Source organism: Corvus cornix, chromosome 15 (genome assembly GCF_000738735.6).
Source record: "Corvus cornix cornix isolate S_Up_H32 chromosome 15, ASM73873v5, whole genome shotgun sequence".
NCBI lineage: Eukaryota > Metazoa > Chordata > Aves > Passeriformes > Corvidae > Corvus > Corvus cornix.
The window spans coordinates 817,748-844,421 of NC_046345.1; the positions used below are offsets into that span (position 1 = coordinate 817,748).

Sequence of the window (26,674 nt, forward strand, 5' to 3'; positions counted from 1 at the left end):
AAAAATGTAATAATCACGTTACTGTTGGGTATTACCTATAAGCAAATAACAGACTTCATCAGACATAACAATCATTTATCCTCCATTAAAAATCGACTAGATGTACACTTTATAGACCAGCCCTTAATACACAGTGAGATCTAAAATACACAGAATTCAGTATGCAGACAAAATATTTCAGAAAAACAGCCAATATTTTGGGCAACAACAAATATTCAGTAGCCAAGAGAGATCCAAGAGGGGAAACAAACAAATATTTTCTGTATGATTAGCTAATTTAAGTAATCCCATTCTTTCTGAAACCAAATTAAGCAAGACAATCAGTCAGTGTGCTTTAAGGGACTCTGCTAACTATTCTTTGATACCTAGAAATGGAAAACTTTAAAAACTGGAAGCTTTGCTTTTTCTTCCAATGCTCTTGGTTTGCTGTTCTCTCATCTTCTTCTGGCTGTCATTTATTCCAGTATAATTGATATATTTATAATACATATTTAGTTCAGATGCCAATTTTTGTTTCATGGTGAGGAGACAATAGGTTGTGCTTTCCTGTCAGGGCTCTCCGATGATGTCTGGAGCCTCAGTGAGTAACTACAGCACTAGGGGTCACTGGCACTCCATCAGTAGCAGGCGTCTGGTGACAAACACGGTTGGGTTTGTGGCAGCAACGAGCCCATTTTCCTGTGAATTTCGGGAATATTGGTGCTGCCAAACAGGCGACTGCTTTACGGTCTAACGTATACACACGAGTAGGCACCATATGTGTTTACAGAGAGACGTTTATGAAAGATCACAAACTATTGAGAGGCACTATTCCTTGGCTCTTTGGCTTTGTCATTCCTCCCAAATTCTTGGGCTGTGTTGTTTCTTTGTGTATTTCAGACTAACCTACAGTCATCCTGTAACTGCTCTACTCGTGTTCCATGGGGGCTTGGAAAGTCCATACCTTTGGATCCAGGTTACAGTAATCAGTGTGGGGCACTAAAATGCTCTCCCTGTGAGGCTTTTGCAGCACTGGGCTCCTCGTTTCCAAGAGATGTTGAGCACAGAATAACAACTGGTTCTCAGAAAAAAATTCTACCTACTGAAGATCACACCTCTACTCACGGAATTGTGTTACAAATTATAATTAGTGTATTTAATGACCCTTCTATCAAAAATGTCAGTTGATTAAGCATAAAAGTTGCATTTTTAATCCTGTTGATAGAATTGCTATATTTTCAGTACTTTTTCATATTGAAAGTGAAGGTCTAAATGATGAATTAAGGAATCTCTGTCTTGGTTTTCCAGAAAAGAAAGCTGGTAGTACATGCAGGCAAATGGTTTCGTATCTCCAGAGTAATTTTAAATGGGGGTTGCCTTACTTGCTTGTATCACATCAACATGTCTTCAGTTACATCTCAGATCAGGCATGGTCTGATCCTCTGTTCTGCTATTTCACATTATCTGCTCCTACAAACCAGTCAGTTTCCAACTGCTCCACTGGGAATGTTACCAGGTTTCCAACTGGACATGCTGCCCGTGAACATTTACATTCCAGCCACTTGAATCACTCTGCCTGTGGTAGCTTGGCAGGTATTGGTACTTTAGTATCTGTTCATTTCCTCACCATATATAAACATTTCTTCTTACAGTGGTTTTTCCCTGAGGTGCACACATATTGGTTTGTTTATTTATTGAACTTTTATTTGAGCTGGCCTCTGCATCTTGTGTGATTTGGTCCTTATAAATCATTGCATTTATTGTGATATGAGTACAGTAACTTGCAGCCAAATCAGCTTTTAAAATCCTACTGTCAGGTGAAGCAGGTTAATATATTAGTTCATTAATTCAAACAAAAAAGTCCCCTTAGATACACCATTGCCTATTAGAGTGCTGCTGATTTGGCTGATAAGAGCCTAGCTGTGTTGTGATAAGGTCCTTTGTCATTTTTAGAACTCACTTGGAACTGAGATATTTCTGAGTTTTCATTGGAAACAAATAAAGGAGAGTGGAAATTCTGACTGACATCATCTCCTGTTTCAGCTGCTGTGAACTGACAGCAAGGCCAGCACCATAAAGCAGTGCTGTAGGAATGCTGTTCCCACTGAGGTCAGTGTTTGATCACTTAGGGGGATAGCACTGGAGGGGCACTGCCATGGACAGCAGAAATACAAGCTGTCAAATAGATCTTGGTTTCAGCCTGGGCAAGATTTGTCACTGACTCTGCTTTTCTGATAAAACAGAAGCATTATAAGGAAATCAAGTGATTTCATTTTTTATTTTCCTATGTGGTTTGAGTGAACAGATGAGAATTAGTTTTAAACAAATTAACAAAGATTTAATGCTTCATCCTGCTGTCACTGAAACAAAAACCTAAGTGCTGGTTAATGTCAAAAAAGAGTAAGATGCAGAAATGAAAAGGAAACTGAAGCGTGTGACTCAGTGTGGTCTTTGTGGCATCTCCCATTATGCTGTTTTGATTTTCAGAGTATTTCTGTGGGAGCATCACAAAGACACTCAGCTGTGAGTGTGGTGCAGCTGGCCAAGACGTAGGGTACACATGTACCCAAAGGAAGTCCCTTCCCCAGACTCTGCATTACACAAGCTCAGAGAAAAGATCACAGATAGATGTGATGAGGAAAAAAGAGAAACACAAAATAATAGTGGAACGGCTTATGTTGTGCGTTCTAAATGGCAGTCACAGTATACCTGCTGCCTCACCACTGCTAAATGTTTTGAAGACAACACATTAAATTGTATAAAATTGCTGGGAGGTCAAGCTGATCATGCTGATGCCTTTTCATCTTCTGAATCTATGACTCTAATTGCTCCTCTCTTCGAATGTTGTGCAGTTACAAACCCAGATAATCCATTTCAATGCCCTCTGTGCAATCCCAAGAGAAGGAGAAAAAAAATAGGACTAAAAATCTGTCTCTGTAAAAATCAATGACTTCAGCAGCACAAGGATTTTTCCCTCAGAGCTTAATTGAAAGTGAAAAATATTTTTGGAGAAAAATGTGTAACTGCTCAGGTTAAAAGACTCAATAATATGCCCGGCTCTTCCAGGTCTGTGGGCACTGAGAGACAATTGTTAAATGCAACTGGCTTTTGGAATGAATTGTTTGCTTTCAGATCACTCAACATATTCTGTATTTCCACGTCTTTTTATCTATAAATTTATTTACTGATATATCTATCTCTGGATCTATAGCTGGATCTATATCTATATCTCTCTATATATCTAAATGTGAAGTTTTGGGCAGAGGAACATTTTTGCTCATGTACCTGGCTCCAGTCTTCCCCATGTCTGCAGTTCTTTGCCATGTCAGTGGGGTTTCCCCCAGACCTGTGCTTTTAGCCTGTCAAAGAGGGAGCATTACTGCCTAAATCAACCCAACCTCAAACAAAAATGGGAATTGATAAACTGTTTAGAACAATTAGCAGTTTTAATGACATAAGGTGTATTGCATATATCAGTTGATGTATCCCATTGCAGGCGAACCAAGAAGTCTCAGGGTGAGGACGGATCTCTTCATTACCTTGTTGGGTGTGGATTAATCAGTTTTCTACATTTTCCATTAGGTTGTGGGGATTCAGGTCTCTCCACTCTCTCCTGTGTTTTCCTAATGCCAGCTCTTCCTTCACAATTAGTTGTGTTAATTACCCAGAAAAGATGAGGCATACTTGCCAAAATAACATATTGCTAATGAAACAGGAAGATGTTTTCTCATTACTGAGTTGTATGAATTGCTGTGATTTCCATGAGCAGTGCACAGGAAAGGATTTCATCACAGAAGCGTTGGCCAGGACAGAGTTTGCACAGCTGATGTGCTGTCACCTGCACTCGTAGGCACAGACTGGAACTGGGACACCCACTCTGCAGGGGGAAATTTGACAAGTGGCCTAGCCTTCCACTGGTACTGCAGTAAAATGCCCACCAAACCAAAAGGAAGATTATTTCTGGTAGGGCAAGAAACGGATGCATTTGCTCATCTCTGAAGGGACTGAAGACAACAGTTAATTCAAATGTCACTTGGCTTTGAGAAAGACTTGAGACCCAAATCTGGTTTGTGGGGATAACAGGATAGGGGAAGATGAGGAGGATGATGTTGACAAAATCTTGTATCCATTACTACCTACTAAAAGTAAAACATCTGCAGAGTGCTTTGGAGGGGAAGGGTATTGATGCATAAAATTTAATAATTAGTTAGTGACCTTTCAGAATTACTTTAAAAAACATTAAGGAAAAAGTAATAGCTTAGATTAATTTTTTTTTCCTCTCATAAGAGCAAAGTAAAAAATTAATCTGTTCAGTGAGTAGCAGCATCCTAGATGAAGGATCCTAGGTTCCACAGCTTCCATATTTGGGCTGAAAAATGAAATAAGTGCTTCCAAGTCTATTGTTTCAACAACCATGTTGCAAAATGTGAAGAGAAGGGAAAGACCCTAAATTTGCATACCTAATATGACTGGCATTAAAACTCTCTCTCACTCTGCATTTCTGTAAGAACTTCTGCCCTTCTTTCATTCTACTTACCCTGAATGACCGAAAGGCCTTAAAAGCCTGTGCACAAAACATCTCCAAATGGTGCACAAAATAACTGAATGTAAAAGCATAGAGGCAGAAAGTAGAAGTAAAAAGAAAAGAGAATCTTGGCTTGGTTTTCTTATTAGTCCAATATATTTTTTTCTTCAATTACTTTGGTAACAACACTGCCCACACCTGTATCCGGAGACAAAGCTCTTCCTTTGCACTTTTCATACTTTGCATAGACTTCTTTCTGGAGCTTTTTCACCAGAACACAGATTAACTGGAATGCTATCCTAGCACATTCCACCCTGCCACTGAATGAAGCTGAACACTGACTTCCTCCTCCAGAGCACGACTGTTTTGTCTGGGACAGAGTGTTATTTAATAATAATTCTTCTATGGTGTACAACACTGCAAGGTTTTGGCCACAGCATCTGTCAATAACAGGTATTTATCTTCTGTCAGGTAGGGGATATTCTGAGCTGGTACATTTGTGTTTGCAGTACAAGGCAGTTCTAGAGGTGTGCTTCATTTCAGCTCTGGGGAACATCTCAGGATCTGGGAATCCTTCCAAAGCTGACATGAACTTCTAAAATGAATTCACACCACCACACAAAATGCAGCCTTTTCTCACTGCATGGGTAATCATGTACTTCTCAGTGTTGGCAAACAGAAAGTGTGCAAAGCTTATTTTGATAGACTATTTACAGCTTCAGTGTTGTGGATGTTAATATACAGACGAATGTTTTTATTGCTCCCAAACAAGTACTCCACAAAGGAAGAAAATGACTATAGATTCTTGTAGCTCCTTTTTTTTGTTTTGTTTTGTTTTGTTTGGGCTGTGGTAAATTGCATTTTGCTTCAATTCTGTCTGCCAAGGATAATACAAATCTCATTATTATGCTTGACCAAATGTTTGGGTTAGTATTGATACCTTCTGTAATGGAAACCTGAGGTCAGTTATTTCCCCCCAGCACTTCTGAACACTATTGTAGACGAAATGTAGGTATTTTTGCTGCTGATTTTGCAGTATGTACGGAGTATTCCATTACGCACCCTTCACATTATTTCCGTATTCCGCCGGCACCACACTTGATTTGGCTTACTACTGTTGCAGTGGCTTGGGGAGAGCTGAAAACACGACAAATTGGGATGAGGGAAGGAGCCAAAGGCTCGCAACGTGCAGCAGCACACTCAAGCCAGCGCATCCCTCCCGGCAGCCGCAGGGATGCGGTGTTTGGGTGCCGGCAGGAGGGAGGCTGCTGCGCGTCCGTGCGAGCGGCTCTGGGATGCTGCTGGAGCAGCCGGCTGCGGCCGCAGGGATGCTCTGCCTGCCCGCACGCCCGGAGCCGCCTCTGCCCTGAGCTGCGGCCTGCCCTGTCCTGCCCTGTGCCCCGCCCTGCCCTGTGCCCTGCCCTGTGCCCTGCCCTGCCCTGTGCCCTGCCCAGCCCGCCGAGGATGAGCCGGGGTGCAGTCCCCGGGACCGGCGCCGCTGCCACCTCCGGCCGCGCCCGGGGGGACCGGACAGCGGCCGGGCAGGAGCGGGGCAGGGCTGGGCAGTGGGGGCCAGGCGGGGGCCGGGCAGGGCCGGGCAGGAGCCGGGCAGCGCTGGGCACGGGGGGCCGGTGCGCGCATCCCCGCCCCGCCCCGCTCCGCCCCGCTCCGCGCCCCGCTGCCCGGGGATTGGGGCTGCCGGGCCGCCGGGGCTGAGGCGGGGCTTGGACCGGCGTTATTTATTTATTTGTTTCCCGGTGCTGTGTTGTTGTTCTCGGCGGCGGTGGCGGCTGGAGCCGGTCCCTCGGGCAGCCCCAGGATGTGGCGGGGCCGGCGCGGGCGGGCGGGCCGGGCCGCGGGGGCGGGAGGTGCGCGCCGGCCGCCGCCGCCGGCCCCGGCAGCCCTGAGCGCCTCGCTGGCCGTGACCTTCTCCCCGTGATCTCCCTCTCGTGCCGAAAGTCAAACAAGTCAATGAGGAAATCGAGAACTTAAAAAAAAAAAAGAAAGAAAGAGCGCGCAACACCAAGCCCTGCCTGTGTGGATGATTTCAGGGCTGATAAGCATCACCTAAAGGAAAACTTTGGTGACGCCCGGGGAGCTGCCGTGCTGTTCCGCCGGGATGCGGGCGCTGCCCGCGTGAAGCGCATCCCAGCGGCGCCGGCAGCGGCAGCGCTGCCCCCGAGCCCCCGGCCCTGCGCAGCGCCCGGCACGGACACGGGGGTGCCGGGCACGGGGCTGCTCTCCTGCCTCGGGCAGCTGCGGCTCCGCACCGACATCTGAATCAAAGCTGATTCCTTTTCATTTATTGCGAGGAGAGGGGTTTTCTTTCACGGCATCATCTGTTTCGAAGAAAGGAGGGAGGAAGGGGGAGGGTTAAAGCTGAAGAAGTCTTCTCTCCGAAGGAAATGCCTTTTGCGCTTTCCAGATGACCTTTTCTGAAAATGTAGCCTCTCCAGCTGACCGATTTCTATTTTGACTACAAAGTCTGTGAAACTGAGCCTTAAGTGCTCCACAAACCCTAGGATGTGTGCTTCTGGGATTAGCAATATGGGGCATCTGTTGTCACCTCTCCTCTTGAGCCTGGCAGCAGTTTTTTCCAAAGGTAAGTCTCAATCTCTTCTGTTTCACTGCATCTTGTTTCTGATTTTGCATAGCCAGCCTTTGTCTCTCTCTCTGTAATGCCTTGAGTGTTGATACCCACAGTTCAAGCCGGAAAGGCTTGGGGGGAGCCATGTGCTAGTCAGAAACACAGATGATGTGATGGGAAATCCTGAGTGCAAGGATCTTTCCTTGGTCGACTACGACAAACAGTCTCCAGTTACTGAGGCATTTGTTACCTCCTTACTGTACTTTGGATCAGGTAGTAGATGCTGCTGCTGAGCTTAGCTGATAGCTCAGTTTTGGATTACTAAGAGTTTGTGATACAGAAATTTGAAGTCCCCAGAGGTCCAAGCTGTTGGAGTTGGCTGCCCCCCACCGTTATCTTCTGTGCCGTTTTTTAGATTAAAAATCCTGTATCTCAGACTGACTGGCAACCTGGTTTTACTGGACCAGAGAAACAGGTACTTAGTGAAACATTTAAAAGCTTTGATGAGATGCTGTAGCAGGTCTCTGATATCCTGCATGCTGAATGGAGTTTGAATGTCCTGATGGCATCACTTCAGACAACTCAGTGATTCCTTCTTGGAGCCCTCGAGCTTGTTTGCAGTTCGAATCAGAAAACCAGCACACAGACAGTGCACATATTTTTGTGTGCATTTAAAGCTACCTTGGAACTTAGAAGTGTTCATCGATGGCCTCAGCCAAAAGGTGAATGCATTTCTGCAATACTTAATTTAGATGATTTCGAGCATTCCTGTGAAATATAAATTAGGAGAAATATACATTTCTACCGAGCAGATGCTGTGCATCAGCAGTTACATTTTGGCAGGAAAACAAAGTTTTCACGTGGTTTAGTCTTCAGAGGGGAAAAAGAGCATATGCATTTAATCTGTGATTTTGCAAACATACTGTTAAAGAGTCCTGCTTATAAATATCCCTTTCAAAAAAAGGTATTAGTTATTCTTAACACCTTTTTACACTTTCAGAGATCAGCACTTTTCTTTTTATTACGTGAGTTATTTTTACTAATTAGTTTTTATCCAGAACTGAACTTACTGACAGAAGGCAAAATACATAGCTGTGTATTTCTGTGGTGGTTCCCTGTATCAAATTCCCTCCTCCTCCTTTTTTCCTTAGAACAGGTAAAGAAAGAAAGGAACAAAATTATAAGTCTTCTCAAATGTTCCCTAAATGCGGTGCCTACATAAGTCCTGTTCTAAAGTTGCAAATGGAAATGCATTAGCAGCAGGGATTAGAAGTCAGAGTGTTTTCAAGAGATTGCTTCATTCACATTGCACACTGGTAGCTTGTGATTGCCCAGCTAGGTTGTAAATGATGTATTTTATTATAAGCAATATCATCAGTACTTCGGATAGGCTAACAGAGCAGTAAGAGAATTAACTTCTTCATTCCCTTGGCTTTTGCTGTGTTTCAGTTTGCTGCCTTAACACTGCATTAACATAGTGTTGGACTGAGATTGCAGCTTGTTCCAGGATTGGAAAAAGTGGCATTTCAGTTTTACAGAATACAGCATTTCTTTTATTGCCAACTCAGCAATTACAGCGTTCATATGTGATTTTATTCTTAAATGTTACTTATATATCTTTTGAAAGACGTATTAGGAAAACTTGCCTCACCAAAAGGGTTGTCAAGCCCTGGCACAGCTGCCCAGGAAGTGGTGGAGTCCCCATCCCTGGAGGGATTTAAGAGGGGTGGAGATGTGGTGCTTGAGGACACGGTCGGGGTGAATGTGGCAGTGCTGGGTTAGCAGTGGCACTCGACAGTCCCGGGAATCTTTCCAGCCTAAAGAATCCTGTGATTCCATGAAACCAGACACACGAGATCCCACCAGAGTTACTGGTCCTAGCTGTGCTATTGATCTTGCACTTCAGATACCCAAGACACTGCTACTGTGTGATTGCCAGGACTCTGCTGTTCAGTGATACAGATATCTATCTTTAATGCAATTGTTTATTTTTCCTTTGCTAGCAGACTCCGTCTGCACTGCTATGCCTTAGCACACTGAAAAGACCAGAGTGTTCCTGAGATTTATAGTATGAACTTGACAGTGTAAAAGGTTGATTCCCACCCCCCTCCACGTAGTAAGATAAACAGACAAAAAATAAATCAGGCATGATTACTGCTACAGGGCATGTTTCTTTGATGCTTTGCTGCTGCTAATAGAAAAACTCTCTCATTTATGACACGATGACAAAGTTTTCCTAAAGAGATACAAAAGCTTTTAACATGCAACAGCAGTCAGCTGTCTGTTGTGTATAAGGCTGCTGCTGATTACTCAGAACCATGGCAACACACCTTGTACTGCACAGTTCCAAATCTTTCAGGTAATAATGTTGAAGACTTGAGAATACCATTGTGATTTTGCTTTGCTTTTATCTCGTAAAATGCAGAGCTCCAGCCTGAGAAATGAATTGTTGTTTCCAGTAATGAGCTAAAGTTCCTACCAGGCCAGCTTGTCAGTGATGATATAATCCATGTGTGTTAATGCACTGTCAGTCTAATCATATATCTGTGTATAAGGGCAGAGGCGATAAGGCTCTGTAAGTGGAGTTCTGGGGCACTTGTATTTCACAGCTTTGTCTTCAGCAGAGTTTTCTTAAGTCAGTCCTAAGGGGACAATGCCTACCCTCAGTCAGTTCAGCATTTTGCTGTTTGTTAGCAAGGGTGAAAAGAAGTTATTGGGAAATCTTCAGTCGAAAAATAACCAGGTCCCACTGATGTTAATGAAAACAGACTGTATACAAGAGGCACAATAACGTGGACGTTTTGTTCCCTTGTTTAAATGGAAAGTCATCAGCTCCACTGGAGTAGAGTAAAAACTTCAATACTTTATTTGGGCTCCAGGTTCCATGCTTGGCTTAAGTCCAGAATGAAACCAGCATCTCCCTTAAGATGCTAAATACTTTTGAGATGTATATTGTGAGACTAAAGATTGAGGAGCCTTTTTCATTATGAATATCATCAGATAAAACCAGATTTCATTGATTTCAAATTTCAAGTTTAGGTTGACAGTAAAAACCCAAGTAAATAATTCAGTGACTTTTTTCCTGCTTGTGTTCTGCTGAGCATTTTGTGTTCTTCTCTGTCATCCTGGGCAGAAATTTCCTGCAAGTTGCTCTCTAATGACATCTCAGGCCATAGAGCTGCTGGTTTGATTTTCTTTTTCTCTCAATTTTATTGAAATGGAGGCTTGGCAAGCATATTAGGCAGGATTTCCTTGTATCCCCTCAGGGTGTTCCCCATAGCCAGAGATGTGCAGAGCACATGTGCAGTGATGCAAATCTATTACAGCAAGTGAGCGTGGGGAAACAGGGAAACCAAACCCCCAAATGTCTAGTTTTGGTTACACTATAGGAGAGGAATATTTGCATATTTGGCTTGAAACTGCTCTTGCTCCTGTTTCCTTTGGAATTATCCATGTTGTACTGTTCTTTGAACCCTCTTGATTTCCACTGGGTCTTATACTGTAGATTTTTTTGTCTCATTGTGGACAAGCTCCATCTTTGCCTTTTTCTGTGCAATTCTGCTGGTATCAGAATATGTCATTTTGTCCACATTGCCCTTCACTTAGAATTGTAGTGTATTGTATCTTTGTGAGTTGCAGTTCTGTAGGAAGTCACTCGTGCATTCCCTGGCATCGTGGGGGTAGTGGTGTACAAAGAACCCCTCAGCTGCCAGAAGGCTGTGGGCCATTCCCAGAGATCTTGATGTGCAGGTCTTTGCTGGCATTGAAGTGGACTTAGGAACGTGGAAAATGAAAAGCTGAGGAGTGCAACGACTGCGTTTCAGCACTACTTGCTTTGGAGTTCATGCCTCTAGAACAGTGGTAGTATGTCAGTAATGGGATATAATTCTGTATACGGGATTAAAATCAAAGATTGTTTTATTTGAGTTAAGAGATGTATTCCTTTCCCCCCTCCATCTTGGTGGTGGCTAGACAGGAGTTCAGGGTTGAATTACAGTTCATGGTGACAGATTTTGATTGTGATGATGAGGCACACATTCCTTTTCTCAAAGTAACAGTGCTGGTGTTGCTTGTGGACAGACCCATCACAGGCAGCTGTTGCCCCAGCTGTGTAGCTGATCTGTATAGAAAATGTGGTGGTTGCTGCTTTTAGGTGGGCATAAAGTACCGATGTGGTCACTATTTCCTGTAAGCTCTGCCTGCAGGCAAAAACCCCGAAAGTTTTCTATAAAACCCCCAAAATAAATTAAAGCTTTCTAGCTTAAGGTTCAAGCAGTCTCTTTAAAACCAAAGTTTTTGTGCTTTGTCCCAGCTGCATTGAACTTGAAGTTGTTTGAGACAAGGGAAGGGGAAAATAACTTGCACTTTTTTGCTCTTGCTGTGTTTCTTGCCACAGAGTACTTGAGGCAAAAGCCCCATTCTGATTCCCTTTCTTTCAGTAAAAACAATTCAGACTAAACAAAACATTCAGCTAGACCCATGTTTTATTTTTCAGCTGCAATACTGGCTTAATGTGATTTGGTTTCTAGTATTTCCCTGTAATGTTCTCATTTTTTACTTCTGTCTTTTCTTTTATTAGTTCCTTAGGACTGGCAGGCTCTGTGACACCAACCAATGTTTTAGATATTAATAAAAGCAGCTTTATTCAATAAAGATCAGTTTTATTTAATAAAGGAGAGAATCAAAAGATAATCTGATTTTTCATGCTGCATTCACATTAGATCAAGCTCCTGAGGTGGTTGTGGATGCCAAGTCTGGTGGCAGTCTCTCACGGGTCCTAGGATACATAAACATGACTCGAGACAGACTGATTGTGGGAAAGCTGAAGAGGCAGCTGAGATTCATCACAAGTTTGGTTTATAAAGTGGCACATTAAATTACTTGGTTTTCACCAGTCTTTGTAATGTTGCCTGCTGCATTATTAATGGCAGCTCCAAATGAAGTGGATTTTAAGTAGTTCTGAGACATGTAGATAACACCAATTATCATGAGCGGTTTTAAAGTACATATTTGAGGATGTTAGGCTACCCCACCCTGGGGGTGAAGTGTGGCCACAGTTAACTGTACAATGAGGATTGGCTTGTTCACGTCTATGATTTCTTCTTTTATTGAATAGACTTAATTCCAGTGTAAGGTGTTGGTGATGGCCTCACAGAGCCAAGGGATTGAAACTCTTCATCTTCCCAAGTACAGCCTGTGTGGTATCTATGCAAACTTCCATCTTCTGCTTTGGTATTGTGACTTAAACTTGACCCAGAGGATGGTGTAACTACAGCTCCGTGACAGAAGGAGTTACATCCATCTATTGATCCGCAGTGGGTGTGATCTGAGCCCACCGCAGTCAGTAGAGGGGATTTCATTGCCTTTAGTAGGCTTTAATTCAGAGTAGACAGTTTTCTGGAGTGGTGTTTTTCAGTGTGTAGCCCACACACCAGTGGTGATTCATAGAACATCTGAGCAGTGTTGTGAAACCAGTGCCAGAAACCTTCTGCGTGCAAGCTAGAAAAAACCGAGGGGAGGAAATAGAAGTAACAAGGCTGCTTTCAGACTGCATCCCAGTTTGTGTTTGGTTGTAAACAAAGACCTTTGTGACAATACCAAAACCAGGGCTCTGTGTAAGATGGTCTGGATTTCTCTCAGAATGATGGCTCTTTTCCTTGAAAGGGCTGAGAAAAACCACTGTAGTGAGACTAACTGTGGTAGTTGGAAGTGTTGCTGTGAGCTGTTTGGTGTTGCCTCGGTGCTTCAGACACAGCCACTGCTGGTGTGAGTGTTTCTAATCCACTACAGCAGAGGTTGACTTAAATCAACACTGAGCAGTGGCTCAGTGAAGCAGGGCAGGAGTAGCCTGCCAGTCACTTAATGGCATCTGCGCTCCGGGGTCAATTAACTGCCTCAGAGGCTTCCTTCCACACACAGAGGATGTTTGTTTGTTCTCACACCCTCACTGTTGGGTTTTTTTAATCAAGGTTTCCAGAAAGGTTTCTTGAGGGAGTTTTCTGTGTTGCAGGCAATTGTCTCCCTGGCAGTGGTTCAGTAAAATGCATTTTTGTTTCTTATACAGAGTATAAAAGGTTGGTAGTGGATTCAGTGTTGAATCCACTGGGATTCAATCAGTGTTGCCACATTTCCCCAGATTTACAAAATAGAAGGCTTCTTTCCTCCTCCTGTAGTCACTTCACCTTCTCACAGGCCCATCTGGCTCTGTTTTTAAAGTTACTTCGAATTGATTTGGTTTGTGTAGTATTTTGGGGTCTTATTTGCAAATAAAGAATCTTCCACAGTGCCAGTAAGATTTGTTTTGGCTAAGGTGCTTCAAAAATTTGCTGTGGTAATGATTCGTAAGCAAACCAGACCCACATCTGAAAATGACCATGTAGATTCTAAACTGTGAGAAGGAGGAAGGATATTGAATAATGTAGCTCCTAGGAAAAGCACAAAAGAAATGAGTTAGCCAGCTATGTCTGAAAAAGCAGCAGGGGGAATAATAACAAGCACCCCAAGCAGAGGTGTGCAAAGGTGTCAACACACTCTTTACCCTTGGGGGATACGGCTTTGAGACAGACTAAGGAGCAACAGAGGTTCCTCTCCAGCTGAACCAGGATGCTCTACATCTTGTCTTTTGATCTGTTTGCTTTCAAGAGAGGCAGACTGCTGAGCAGACAGTCTGCAGATCTCTTGCTGAGGAGCAAGGCAGATGTCCAGATTATCACACAGATGAGTCTGCATGTCCTGCATGCTAAAAAAAATCCTCCGAGTCACAGGGTTTAGTCTCATCTAACGCTGAGTTTAGTGTCATCTAATGCTGAATGGTCTCAGAACCTTGGATTTTGTGGGCCCTCAACATCACTTGCTTTTTATTTCTATTTAAAAGTGCGGTTTTATGTCTTCAGTATACATTGTGTAAATTCATCGTGCAAGAGGAGGAACCCAAAGCTGGCAGAGGTAACTAGTCACTGGTGTGTCTGAATATTGATCCATCCCACAATATAGGAAAGAAAACAATCCCACTTAGTCTTCAATCCACTCACCAAAGATTCTGGATTAGCACATAATTATATCCTCCATTTTCTGCTGAGCCATGGTGACTCATTCTACTTGTCTTCATGAAAATAATGGTGATTTGCATCTGCTGATATTTGAAATATCTGTATTTATCGTTTAGTGTTGCATCTCTGTCCTAATGTAATCAGCCTTGCTTGGTTAATTTTAATTAGCTTGTACACATGGGGTAGTTAGTTTTCTTTCCTGTGTATGTCAAATTCCTACATTTAACTTGCTACTTTGCTGCTAGCAGTGGGGTGTATTGGCAGGTTTTCCTGCTTTGAACGAGGGCTTGGTGCTGTTTCTGTGGATTGTGGTTTGAGCTACTGCTGGAAGAACTGTCCAGCTCTGCAAAACTGTAAATACTGTTCTGTATAACTGTAAATACACCAAGTACCTGCAGTTACACTCCTGTCATCCTTACTTGTTCTCAGAAAAAAATAGGTTCTAGTTTGCTCAGGTCCACAAGTCTGTAGCTCTGAAGATGAGGAAGGATATCTTCATGTGGTCCACAGTACAGGACTTGGGGCAGAACTGAGCAGCTGATTGTGCCCAGCAGAGGCAAGAGGTGCACACACACTGGGAGTTTATTGCCACACGTGGTGCAGAGTACAGCGAATACCTTCACGCTCATTTTCACTCTGTTTAGGATCTGTTTAACCCCAAGTTAGGGGCTTTGTTAGGTGCTATGCTGACCTACAGGATTAGCCACTCATCTGAAAACACGTGCCCTACCTTCTCTAGAAGAGTGGAGAAGGAACAGATGCAGAAGGAGCCTTACAATGTACTGCTGCGTTAGTGCACGTCTGATACGTGACTTACCAAGCTTTGTCATCTTCTAATTCTGCTGTGGCAAGGCCATTTCTAGACATCTCTGATGAGTTCCTTTGTACCCACTCTTAGAAGTTCTACTGAAATGCCAACTGCTCAGCAGTCCTGTGAATCAGGGTGTGAAAGATGGGGGTCCAAAATGTAGTGGACACTTTTCAAAATCTTATTCTAGTCTTTGAGTTGTGCTGTCCCTCTTAGTGACAAAGACTAGTTACACCTTCAGTGAGTAAAAGCAGTGTGTTGTTTTTAAAGCCCCATCTGGTGCTCTGCATAGGTCTGCCCTTGCTCACATGGGGTTCCTCATCCTTGTTCCATATCATGTTCCATATTTCTGGGTTGTGAGCCTACCCTGACTTTCCTGTGCTCTGCTCTCTCCTTTGTGGCTGGCTGTCCCTGCAGCATTGTCTGATAGGAGATGATTTCGTGCATACTGAACACTTGTGCACAGTGGGATTCTGTTCTGTGCTTCTGACTCTTTGACACCATCTGCCCAGCAAAGTGGTTTTAATGGGTTTCCACTGAGCCAGGCTGTACTACAGCCCTGACAGCATGCTCTGTATTTTAAAAAATAAACAAAATCTCTTCAGACAAGCCACACATGAGCATTGGCGTCTCCAGCAAAATTGAGGATTACAGACTGTTTCATATTTTGTGGAGCAGAAATATCTCTATTTGGTAGGCTCTAAAGTAGGAAAATGACTGATATCTCAGAATGGTCTTCTAATAGTACTGGTTTATTTTTTTAAATGACCTTATAAAGCATTATTTTCCATCTCATTTTTAAAGTCAGGTATTATTATCCTATTACAAAAATGCAATCATTTAACCTTGTTAGTGTTCTCTTCTTTACGAGAGCAGGGGAATGTAGTGGTTCATGATGGTGATTTAGGAGTGAGGGTACCCACTGGCTTTCTGTAACCTTTGTAGAACCACTCCAGTTCCCTGCTTTCCCTTTTTCTAAACTGTCTTGTCTGCTCAGAATATGGGGTGTTCAGAGCAGGATCTGTTTTACTTGCAGTTATACAGCATCTGCTGTACGTGTCACCACATGAAAATAATTAATTTCTAGCATCTTGTTAGAACATCTAGCATCATGTTAAAAATTGGAATGTGACATTCTGGTTGCTGGACAATGTGAACTGCTCAGAGGCCTGTAAGAATAGGAAAGAGGAGTGGGGTAAGGAAAAAAATGAAGATATCATGAAAGCATCTGTGTGATTAAAATATTCTAAGAGATTGGGTAGATGCCATCCCTTGATGTTACAATTAATAAGCTATCTAAGCCTTTCCAAACAGCAGCATGAAAAAGGGAACATAAAAAGCCTTTTATAAGAAGATGTCGTAAAGATGTTTTTGTACTTATTTCTGTTGTAATCTGTGTTAATAAACTATTAAAGAAAGTATGTTCAATGTCGGTATTAGCAATGCAGCAAACCACTTATATGAAAAAACAGGTTTTTTGGAAGATGGTGCAGATCTTAGAAATATTTCATTCCTTCTTTGCCCCTTCAGGTCTTTGGGGTTTATTTTAAGCTCCTTCAGTTTGGCAAGTTGTGAACATAATGGGCAGTGGTGGTAATGAGATGGTGAAAGAAAATGTTGGCTGGTCCCTTATGTTATCATCGGGACTTGAAAATTGAGAGTCAATTGGATTCTTCTGAACTCCTGAGCTAACTTGCTATGAACACACAGAGAATCAGACACAATCCTGTTGGTTAGCCTTTAGGTTCTTTTATTCTAAATTACGTGGAGTCTGACCTGGATCCAATTTCCGGTTAGAAGAAATACAAAGCAAATATCACTATGAATTCCCTTGACAATGAAGGTGGCGTTTCCCAAATGCTGTCCAGCAGACTGATGTTTTGAGTGGTATCTCAGTGTTCTGTGTCTGTTGTTGTTAGTTACTCGTTTGTGTAAAGCTAACTAAGGTTAGGATCTGTGGTCTTACCCCGGTGTTTGCTGCTGCTGGTACCTTTTTTCCCCATTTGTCCTGTCGTAGCTTTGGATGTTGCTGAAGATGTTTCCTGCTGTTTCAGCTGCAGCAGTTTACAATACATGTATCAGCATCAGCTGGGGCTTCTCTTGCCTTTTTATATAGCCTCTTTATCTGAGCAGCAGTAGATCAGAGTAATGGTGCAATAATCACTGTTGAAGCATGTATTTGTTTGTTTTCATTTTATTTCTATGCAGTCATATGCTCCTTTCATCCCTCCATCTATTCCTATCAGAATTACGAGTTTGGTTTGGATCAGACTCTGAAAAAAGAGAAATGCTTGTAAGTGGAGAATACTAAATATAGCAGCCCTTTGTTCCTGTATTTATAGTCTTGGTGCTTAGAATGTCTGCGTGTGCATTATAGGTCCTCATCAAATAACCAAATTGCATCAATAATAATAAAAAGGATGGTTCATGAAGAGATTCTCTTCAACTGTTCTCTTTTCAGCAGCTTCAGAAAAGAACGATGAGTTTGGCAGCATATCTGCAGTGCTGACAGCTCTGGGCTTTGGCAGCCTAAGCGAGGAGCAGTGAGTTCAGGTTTAGGTGCAGAGGGGAGCATTCCCAGACCTTGTAGGATTTTGCTGTTGCAGTAGGTCAGATGATAACTTCTCAGGTATTTAGCTCCCCCAACCCTTAGGTATTTATGATCTACAACTTGTCTGGAAAGTTGTTGGGAGACAGTGAAGACCAAAGGATGAAGAAAAATTCCCCCCAGAATGCTAAAAGAGTCTTGCAGGATGTTATTTGCTGTAAGAGGGCTTTTCTGGTGTCTCAGTTCATACTGTGAAGTGCTAAAGCCCATCATCTTTTTCATAACAAGCACATTCTCATTCGTGTTTTCTACCTGAGAAGAGCAGCCCTCCTAATTTTCCCATCTGTGCCTCTGCACCATTTCCTCAGCCCCTTTTGGGCCTGTCTTTGACTTGTTGCAGATGTTTGCTGCCAGTCTGATCCATTTGTCACAGAAATTACACATTCTCCCACTTGTTTTATCTCCTTCCTACAAACAGGCACTATCAAAATCTCATCTGAAGCCTGTGGAATTGTTGTGGCAGTTTCAGTTATCTTTTGTCCTTCTTTGACATGTGTCTTAGGAAGAGTTGATCATTGTATTCCTTCTCGTCTAAATCTGACTGGGCCTTAGCAAATGTTGCTTCCAGTACCTCGTCATTTCCTTCTCCAGTAACTGAATAAATGTTTCTCTCAGATGCTCAGAAAGTGAATCCCTCCATAATTCCTGCACTTTCTCTTGCCCCCTTATTTATAGGTCAGTGCTGTTACTGTTTTCCTTCCAATTCCAAGTCTTGTTTTCAGCAATGGGATGAACGGAAGCAATCATGGAGGAGAACAGACTATATATAATCTTAGATTTAGAGGTGACATTGAACTTTAGTACTGACCTTTGCGAGTTATCAGAAAATAATTGAAAATCTAGGCTGGGAGCCCAGAAAATCAAGATTGAGGGCAAGCAAGAAGAAATTTATGAAAGTTGGAAGACAAGAAGAAGAAGAAGTAAAGATCGAACTCTGTGTTGTGCTACTACTCTGCAGAGTAAGAACTGATAGTGAAGATGGGATTGTGAAAGCTGCATGATAAAGAAAATCAGAACACCTGTGCTCTGTGGGCTGCTCCAGGCAGACAGGCTGTGCACAGCCCCTCACCAGAGCGATCCCGGCAGGTCTGATGTCTTCAGTACACATATATTTGGTCTTATCCTATGAAACTTGTATTCTACCAAACTGCAGAGTTGCCCTCACATTAATTAAAGCAATTTGAATTAAGAGGACACAATCACTTCTTTACCCTTCAGTTTCAGACTAAAACAAATATTAAACTACCATAAATTTTCATGGAATAAATAAATCTTAATGTTGCTTATGCTGAATTCAAGTTGCAGCAGCCAAGATAGAGTTTTGCTTATTTTCATAGTAATCCCATGTGAAATGGTTTGTACTTTATTTCACCCACCTGAAAGGAAAATCAGAACAACTGATGCTCAGTCACTTCTTTACATTCAGTGGTTGAAAATAACTCCTTTTGTTTTTGCAGTAAAATACTCTCACGTGCATGCAAGCTTCATAATTCTCACCTCTTTCTTCCAATAGTAGTAAGTCTCTCTGCACATTCTATCCTTTGCATGACGGAAGCTCTCCCACTTTCCAAATACTCTCAGTGTCTTCCCTTGACCTGCTGGCCAAGGGTGATACCAGGAAGGCTTTTGTTTCATTCTCAGCTGAGCAGATTGCCCAGCTCTCGCAATGGAACTTGCCTTCTGCCCTGCATGAGTAGCTGGGACCAGAGAAATGCTGCATTGTGTGCTCCTGGAGATGCCACAAGCTCGAGAGGAAGAAATAATGAAACTGCAGTAGAATTGTGCTAAGTGCTGTGAAAACACAGCTGGGAACAATAAGCCTTTAGGAGTCAAGGTCTAACTTCACGGGAACAATGTTCAGGATTTTTGTAATTTGGCTGTAGAAAATGGTTCTGACAGACCTTTCCTGGAAATTAAAAACCCCCACTTCTACAGGCATAGTGCAGGTGCAGTAGTTGACCTGTGGTGCTTTCCTGTATTTTGTGTGCTGAATTTGGTCACTTAAATCTAGACTGTAAGCTGTAAACAGAAAAAAAATTACAATAATTCTTTACAGGGCTGAATCTGATCTGAAAATGAACGTGGATGGTAGGGCTGCTCAGGAGCAAAGCCAGCCTCAGCTGGGGCTGCTGCAATCTCTCTTTCTTGTGTGGCATTGCCATTTCTGCAGTTGAGTAATGAGCCATGCAGAGAACTCGCAGAGACAGCTGAAAACTAATATTTTTTCCTCACTTACAGAGTTTGGGGTTTTTCTTTGCAGGAACCAGCTCCAGTAATACTGCAGTGGCCTATTGAGGTGGTTGAGCTCCTTGATCTGATGGAAAGCTAACGGACCAAAAAGAAAAGCTTTCCAACAGAGATGGGACTGTGGGTAATCTCACCCCGAGGCCACATGCTCACCAGATCTGAGATGAAAAAGGGCTGAGTGCCTTCACAGGCTGCAATTAATGCTTTCTTTTTGTAGCATCAAACTGTGCATCCAGTAGTCTGTTCCCAGGCCTCTTCATTCTCATTCCCTTGCAGAAAAAATCATGAGTGTGGAAACCAGGTGGTGTTCAACCTTAGCTGTTGTTCAAGCATAGAAACCAGGCAAAATGGAAAAAAGTTTGACAGTGATCACTTGGTATTTTTATAATTGCCATTTTCAGCTGACAGGCGTCAGCAAACTAACATCCCATTGCAGCTACAAAACAAGACACGTTTTAAATAAGAGTATGGTAACAATTTTAATGAAGAACACGGGAAAGCCATGAAAGTTAGATAATTTCATATAACAAATACTATCAGTCCCTTCTTCCTCAGTAATTCCTTTTCATGGTATAGCTGAAATTTTTGAAGGGGAGGGAAAGCCTCCCTCTGTTGTTGATAATGTGGTGATCACCACACTTTATATTTTTGGATGCAGCTGCAATATTCCAGCCCTAAGTGGACACTTGAATGCTGAGGATTTTGATGGGTGAGTTGAAAGATTTTGGAAATGATCTTTATATTCTTAATCCAGCCAAACTAATTCTGAGGAGCTGAATTCTGCAGCAGTGATGACAGAGGCTGCAGGCTGGTAATGAAGATGGGAGACACAGGAGCTTCCTTTAGGTTTTGTGTCCTTGCCGCAGTTGCAGAGCTGTGGTCACTGGTGCTGTGACTGAACAGGTTAAGTTCTAAAGGCTCATCATATCCTGTGTGGGCTTCCTGCGTCTCTCCCACCACCAGAATCACTCAGGAGTTGACAAATTCCATGTGGGAACTGTAAATCTGTCACAGGTACCACTGCTGTTGGTGTGTGTGCAGTAAGATGCAAGGACTCTGAAAATTCTCACTGATGTGCATCAGAGTTACCTTTTTTGGCCGTCTGGATTCTTAAGGCATTCAGCCTTTAGGTCAAACTCTGTGAGTTCACAGGAGGGTTTTATTCTATTACAGCGAATGGTGAGACCAGCGTGAGGGCAAGTGGCTGTTTGAGTCGTGGCCCAATTCCTAATTACACCTGTGTGCTTCCTTAATGGAATTCAAATAAATGATTTTGTTGTGTGAAAGCAGTGATATTGTATTTATTTCTAAATTCATTTGAAGATGTCAGCATGGAGCCCTGAGGATGTGAAAGAAAGGTAGAGCTTGTCAGCCTCCCTGGCTGCTCTGAATTACCCTGAACCTATTGGAAATGAAAGGTTCAGAGAGCACAGATGGAATAGATTGAAGCTTTGAGTGAATTGAAAGGGCAAGTTTGCTGGCTAATGGTGATCTCTGTGGAGAGAGGGATAGCTAATAGATCGCAATCATCAGACATTGTGAAATCCTCCACAGAGCTGCTTAAGGCATTCAGCTTTCCAGTTCTAGCTTGTGTAGTGGCCTTGTCTTTAATTAAAATAGCTTTTGTTTCCACATAATTAAAATAAAACATGGAAGCATGTAATACTTAGTAAATATGTGATGCAGAAATGTCCTTATCTTGGTTGATTATTTTCCTTCTTTTAAGATAACAAAATTGCATTAATACATCTGTTTAGCAAGTGCTTTTTTTCTCTCTGTAGATGAAGGCTAGATTTTTAGAAGCATCTGGTTCTAAATTTAAGAACCAAAATGCTCCCAGCTCAGTGGATAGAATCTTGTCTGGAGTTTAGGGATGCTGACGTGGTGTTAAGAAGTGTTACTGTTACAACAGAAATTGATGAAATTGATGAATTCAGGATTTCTGTTCCTCTGTATAAATTCAATTTCACTGTGTTGTCTTCTGATGGCAGAACTTCTTTGTCTTGAAATTCAAAGTCACTTTCAGATCAGTCACCAATATCTGAAAGTTCATAATTCACTCCAAACCCATGTCCACGATGCAGAACTTAAGATTGCTTTAAAACTGTCTTGAATTAGTTTTACAGTCATCAGGTTTCTTCACATTTTTGTGTGTTAGAGCCAAGTCTGAATTTTGTTGAAAGAGCAAAGAAACCCCATAAAATCCTAGGCAATATGGTGGCAGTCCTGTGTGCAGCAGGAGTTTAGTCTCAGAAAGCTAAAATGGGATTAGAGCATCAGGAATTTCAGGGGTTTGTAGAGAAGCAGCCAAATCAGCCCAGCCCTTCCCTGAGGCAAATGAACATCAGCACGTCCTGATGTCCTTTCCAGAGAGATTCACATTGATCGGATTGTTCTTGAGATTTTCATTGATCTCAGAACTGAGCTGCATTCTCCCTTCCCCTGGATTGCACAAAGGAGTGCTATCTTGCGAGACAGTTTTTTATCATTCCCAAATAATGCTTTCATGCTTCCTGTATACACAGAACAATCCATATCTGCCTTCTAAAATTAAATTCCTCTTACATTGTTTCAGAGCTGGATAATATCACAATATTCACTCTCCAGCTGGTGGCCCCAGAAGAGGATGTGCAGGGCATTCTGTTAAATCTGACGTGTTTCCAAGCTGACCAACTTCCATTTTTTAGAAAAAAATCCTTTTTCAAATATTAAGAAGTTTCCATGCAGCTGTTTTTTCATGTGTTCTTGCAAGCTTCAGGCAGGGGAGCCTACTGTATGTAATTTCAGACATTGGCTGCTGAGACATGAGTTAAAGCATCGGAGTAATGCAATATTTACTTCCCTTGTGACTTTCCTTGGAATATCTGGTGGGCATCTTGTTCAGAGGCAATTCTCCTTGGGAGGCTGCCTAAGGAGATCCACAGTTACCATGACAAAGACCTTTTTTATTTATTTATCTGGGAGGGGGAGGGCAGGAGCAGCAAAAGAGTGGGAGAAGAAAGTAATCCTGAGAGAGGTGAACTTGGCCACTGCTTTTGGAATATCACAGGACGCCCTCGCAGCCTCCTGGCAGGCTGTGGATGGAGCTGGGTGTCGCTTTGCTGGTTCCTGGCTTGGTTTCCCTGCCCTGGACACACACAGGGAGGTGACACTGTTGTCCAGAGCTCAGGTCTTAAAGCCACTAACCAAATTTACTGTTTCTACAGACAGAGGAGTCTATAAGGCCCTCTAGACTCACCATTTATAATGTCAAACATGCAATTAGACCTTTACTCATTGTTTTACCTTTGTACTGAGTCTAGTATTGCACATTTAAAAAGGAGCATTCTCCTTATTTTGATCACCTTTAAAAGGGCAAAGCTTGTTCCTGTTGATTGTCACCATGGTAATCAAAAGCTCTTGCTTTCCAGGTTGAATTTTCTGGTTTCCAGTTAAGCAGGTCCTGTTTCACCTTGATAAGGGACCCTCTCTGTTGGGTTAAGGGTGTCTTTAGTGCCCAGTATCGGGGCTTTTTTGATGCACCAAAACCAGCTCTCATCGGAGCCCTTCTGTGCACTGCGAAAGGGCTTTATACAGACCAGTGCCTCTCCTGGCCAGAGGCAGCTGTGATGGAAACAGCTGTAGCATTGCTAGCATTCCAATCAAATATAATAAATCAGATTTCCACCCCTGTCTTTGGTCCTTAGTTTGAGGGAACAGAGAATGTCTATTTCTGCATGGTTCCTGGGATCCTTTGGAATGGCATCAGACCCATCCCTCGGGCCTGACAGCCTCCACATCCTCCTGGTGCTCATCTGCTCTAAATGTTGTCTCTCTCAGTAACAAAGGAGAGATCTTGGCATAAAGGAGAATATTTAGAGGAAACAGAAATTAAGTGCTTTAATAAAGTGTAGGTGAGACACTGGGATACTGTTAGATTTTTGTTATTATTAATTCAAGGGGAGGGAAATACTGTAAAATTAACACAACCTTGGCTGAAGTTTATGGCTTTGAAGAAAATGGTGCCTCAGAGGAGTAGTAGGACTCAGGCTTGATTAAACTGGGATTTCAGAAATTCTCTGCACTGAACAAAATAAAAAGGCATTCAATCTAATTAGATAGCATAGTGGAGGGGGAGGAGGAAGAGAGGTACTTCTGACCTGTTGGCTTTTTATATAACCTTTAATCCATGGGATGTGCCTGTAGCTGTTTTGGTAGATTTGTTTTTCTTCTCAAGGGAATTTGGCCTTGAATTGTAACCTTTTGATAACTTTGCTTCGGAAAATCTGAGGAGAAAACTGTCTCGTGGTCCTGTTAATATATACAGACTTTCAGGAGGCCTGTTCTGTAGTTTTTCCTGATGAAGGTTCATATTTTGGCCAGATCCTGTGCTTCTGTTTAGTTTCTCTTGGGTTAAACGGCTTTCCTGCAGTTCTGATTTCAGGAATAAGCATTTAGTTTAAGGCCTATTAATTCTTACATACTTTCGAGGAGCTGATTGTTACTCATTTTGCAGTTGCCTGTTAAGGCATGAGTATAAAAAGATGTAGAGATATGTTTAGAGATAGCTAACATAATGCTTTTTAAAATATGTTATAGGCACAGTTTTAGAAATGCCAGATACATTTTTGGAAAATCTCTACTACATTGTGAATGTCCTCAAGAAACAGAAGAGGGTTGTAATTACGTGTTTTGAAATGGAATTAATCCTTGACCCTTTGGAGAAGCAAAATGCTATTTCTGCTTAGAGGGTGGCATAGATTAATTTTGATCATTTACCAGTCATTCCAGGCTTTCCATCTTCTCCTTTACTTCAAGTTATCAGGCTTCAAAACTCCCCCTGAGCTCTGTGATAAACAGACTTAGGTCAGGGAAATGCTGTTCCTAGGGGTAGGGTTCAGGGTGACCCACTGACATTGCGGAACAGTTTCCAGTGCTGGCGTTCTTTGCCATTTTGGTGTAAATCTATATTCTTGTAATCCCTGCAAGGCTGAGCAGCCAAATATGTGCTTTTACTATCAAATTTCTGTTTGTATTGACAGCTTGGCAATCAGTGAAAATACCAACTAAGGTGCTGTGCACATTTGAGTAAAGCCTGCAGGGAAAGCATTCTATAAAACATAGCTTGGGCAAGGAGCTTCTGGGGCCATAGTGTGTCACGAGGCTAGGCAAGTGTGAGTTATGTTTCCTTTTCACAGGATTTTATTTCTAATATTCTTAAATTAGGATGATTTCAAATCTGCAACCTACTACGAAGCCAAAGTTCAAACCAGAGTTTGATTTATGATGGTTGCAGCTTGTGTTAAAGCTCATTTGCTCGTCTCCTGTTTGCTATTGTTCCATTAATGCTCCTTTTGCTTGCTGCTCATGCTGAGCCAGGTTGTTGGAGAACACATTACAGCTCTTTGTACTTCATTAGTTCGGTGTCTGGGAAAATTTGGAAGGAAGAGAAGGGAATGCTCAGCTCGTGCAGAGCGACTCGTGCTCCAGATAACATTCAGTCACTTTAGATTTACATTGCAGCACTGAGGGCAGAGTTTGCCTCTCTCTGAGGAAGTTCACCATTCTTTTTGCTCCTGAGGAGCCTGACTAAAACCCATTCTGTATGGATTGTTGTGTTTCCAAAATTGTGAAGGTTACTTGAAAGAATAGAAGTCATGGTCAGGACTGCTTCCTGTTTTATTTGTGATTGGTTTGTATGTACTAAGGATGGATAACAATTAAAACAGTTAAATAATTGTTATACTGTTCAAAAGCTTTGTGATTAGTATGGAAACATGATTTGATGTTTTCCAGAATGTAAAGCTACCAGTTGTGTTTGTTTCTTTTACGATACTTGATTCTGTTATGTCTAAATATTTAGTTACATCCATGTATCCAGTGACAGAAACCACAGCAAAACATTTTAAAATAAATATACTGTATTAGTAAGAGAAGCATCTCTGTCCCTGTATTAGTAACAGCCCACGTGGTACCTTCAAAGTTCAATCACTGCAGTGGCTTAAGTTGAGGATTTGGCTGTATCAATTTGTGTAATGGAGAAAATACCTGTTACTGAGTGGTGGTGAATGACTGAATTTTATTGGTTCATAAGCAAACTTGGAGGTTAATATCTTTGTTTTGTGAAAGAGATGTTTAATTCTGAGCCTGGGAAACTGGCTCTTTTCTGTCTGAAGAAGAAAAAACAGTAGATGTGTTGGATTACTGTAGACTCTGTAACTGAGTGTGACAGATGTATTAAATTAGCCTTTCCCAAAGCTTTTGGTGTTTGCCTCTCTGAACTGTAAATTTTCTTTCACTTGACTTTCTCCCCTTGCAGGTGGCAAGGGACCATTTGGTGCATGTTTCATGTTTCTCTGACAGGACAAAATATTCCAGGCTTGCTGTAAAGTCACAGCCACTTCCATGTGGGTAAAAGACAAATTCTCTGGGATTTATGCTTCAGACTGTAACATGAGAGGATGAAAGGGAAGAGCCCTTAGAAATAAATTCTCCATAGGCTTTTGATTCTCCCCAGTGCAGAAACTGAACAGGGCCCAGTTTAATGTGCCAGTGTGTGTCACAGCCCCTGAGAGCACCGGGGCACTCTGTGGGTGTTAATGAACCAGACACTTCTAATTTTTATTAACAATACACAGCCTTCATCTTACCCTGTCATCGTCCCCTGCTGATTAAAGCATGACGAACCTGTTGCACAAATGGGATGCTCTCTGTGTGTAGGTAGCACTTGAAGGGCTTAATTTTAATCTGATTTTCAAGAACCCTGACTAAATTCAGCTACTTGTTACCTTGTTATAATGGTGGAGTAGTTTCTGGGGGATTACTTTGGATTTACTTTGCTTTAGCAGGAAACAGAATTTATCCCTTTAGATTTCAGCAGGAGGAGAAACTT

The 26,674-nt window shown here is 42.3% G+C and overlaps 1 protein-coding gene across 1 annotated transcript in view; it reads left to right on the top strand.

Moving 5' to 3' along the window:
• The first annotated feature begins 6,358 nt into the window (after nucleotides 1-6,358).
• Nucleotides 6,359-26,674, top strand: part of TMEM132D (transmembrane protein 132D) — a 207,712-nt gene continuing 187,396 nt past the window's right edge. The window contains exon 1 of the mRNA XM_010398418.3: nucleotides 6,359-7,106. Coding sequence (XP_010396720.2) covers nucleotides 7,028-7,106 — 79 coding nt within the window. The 5' untranslated portion in view covers nucleotides 6,359-7,027. The remainder of the gene's footprint in view (nucleotides 7,107-26,674) is intronic.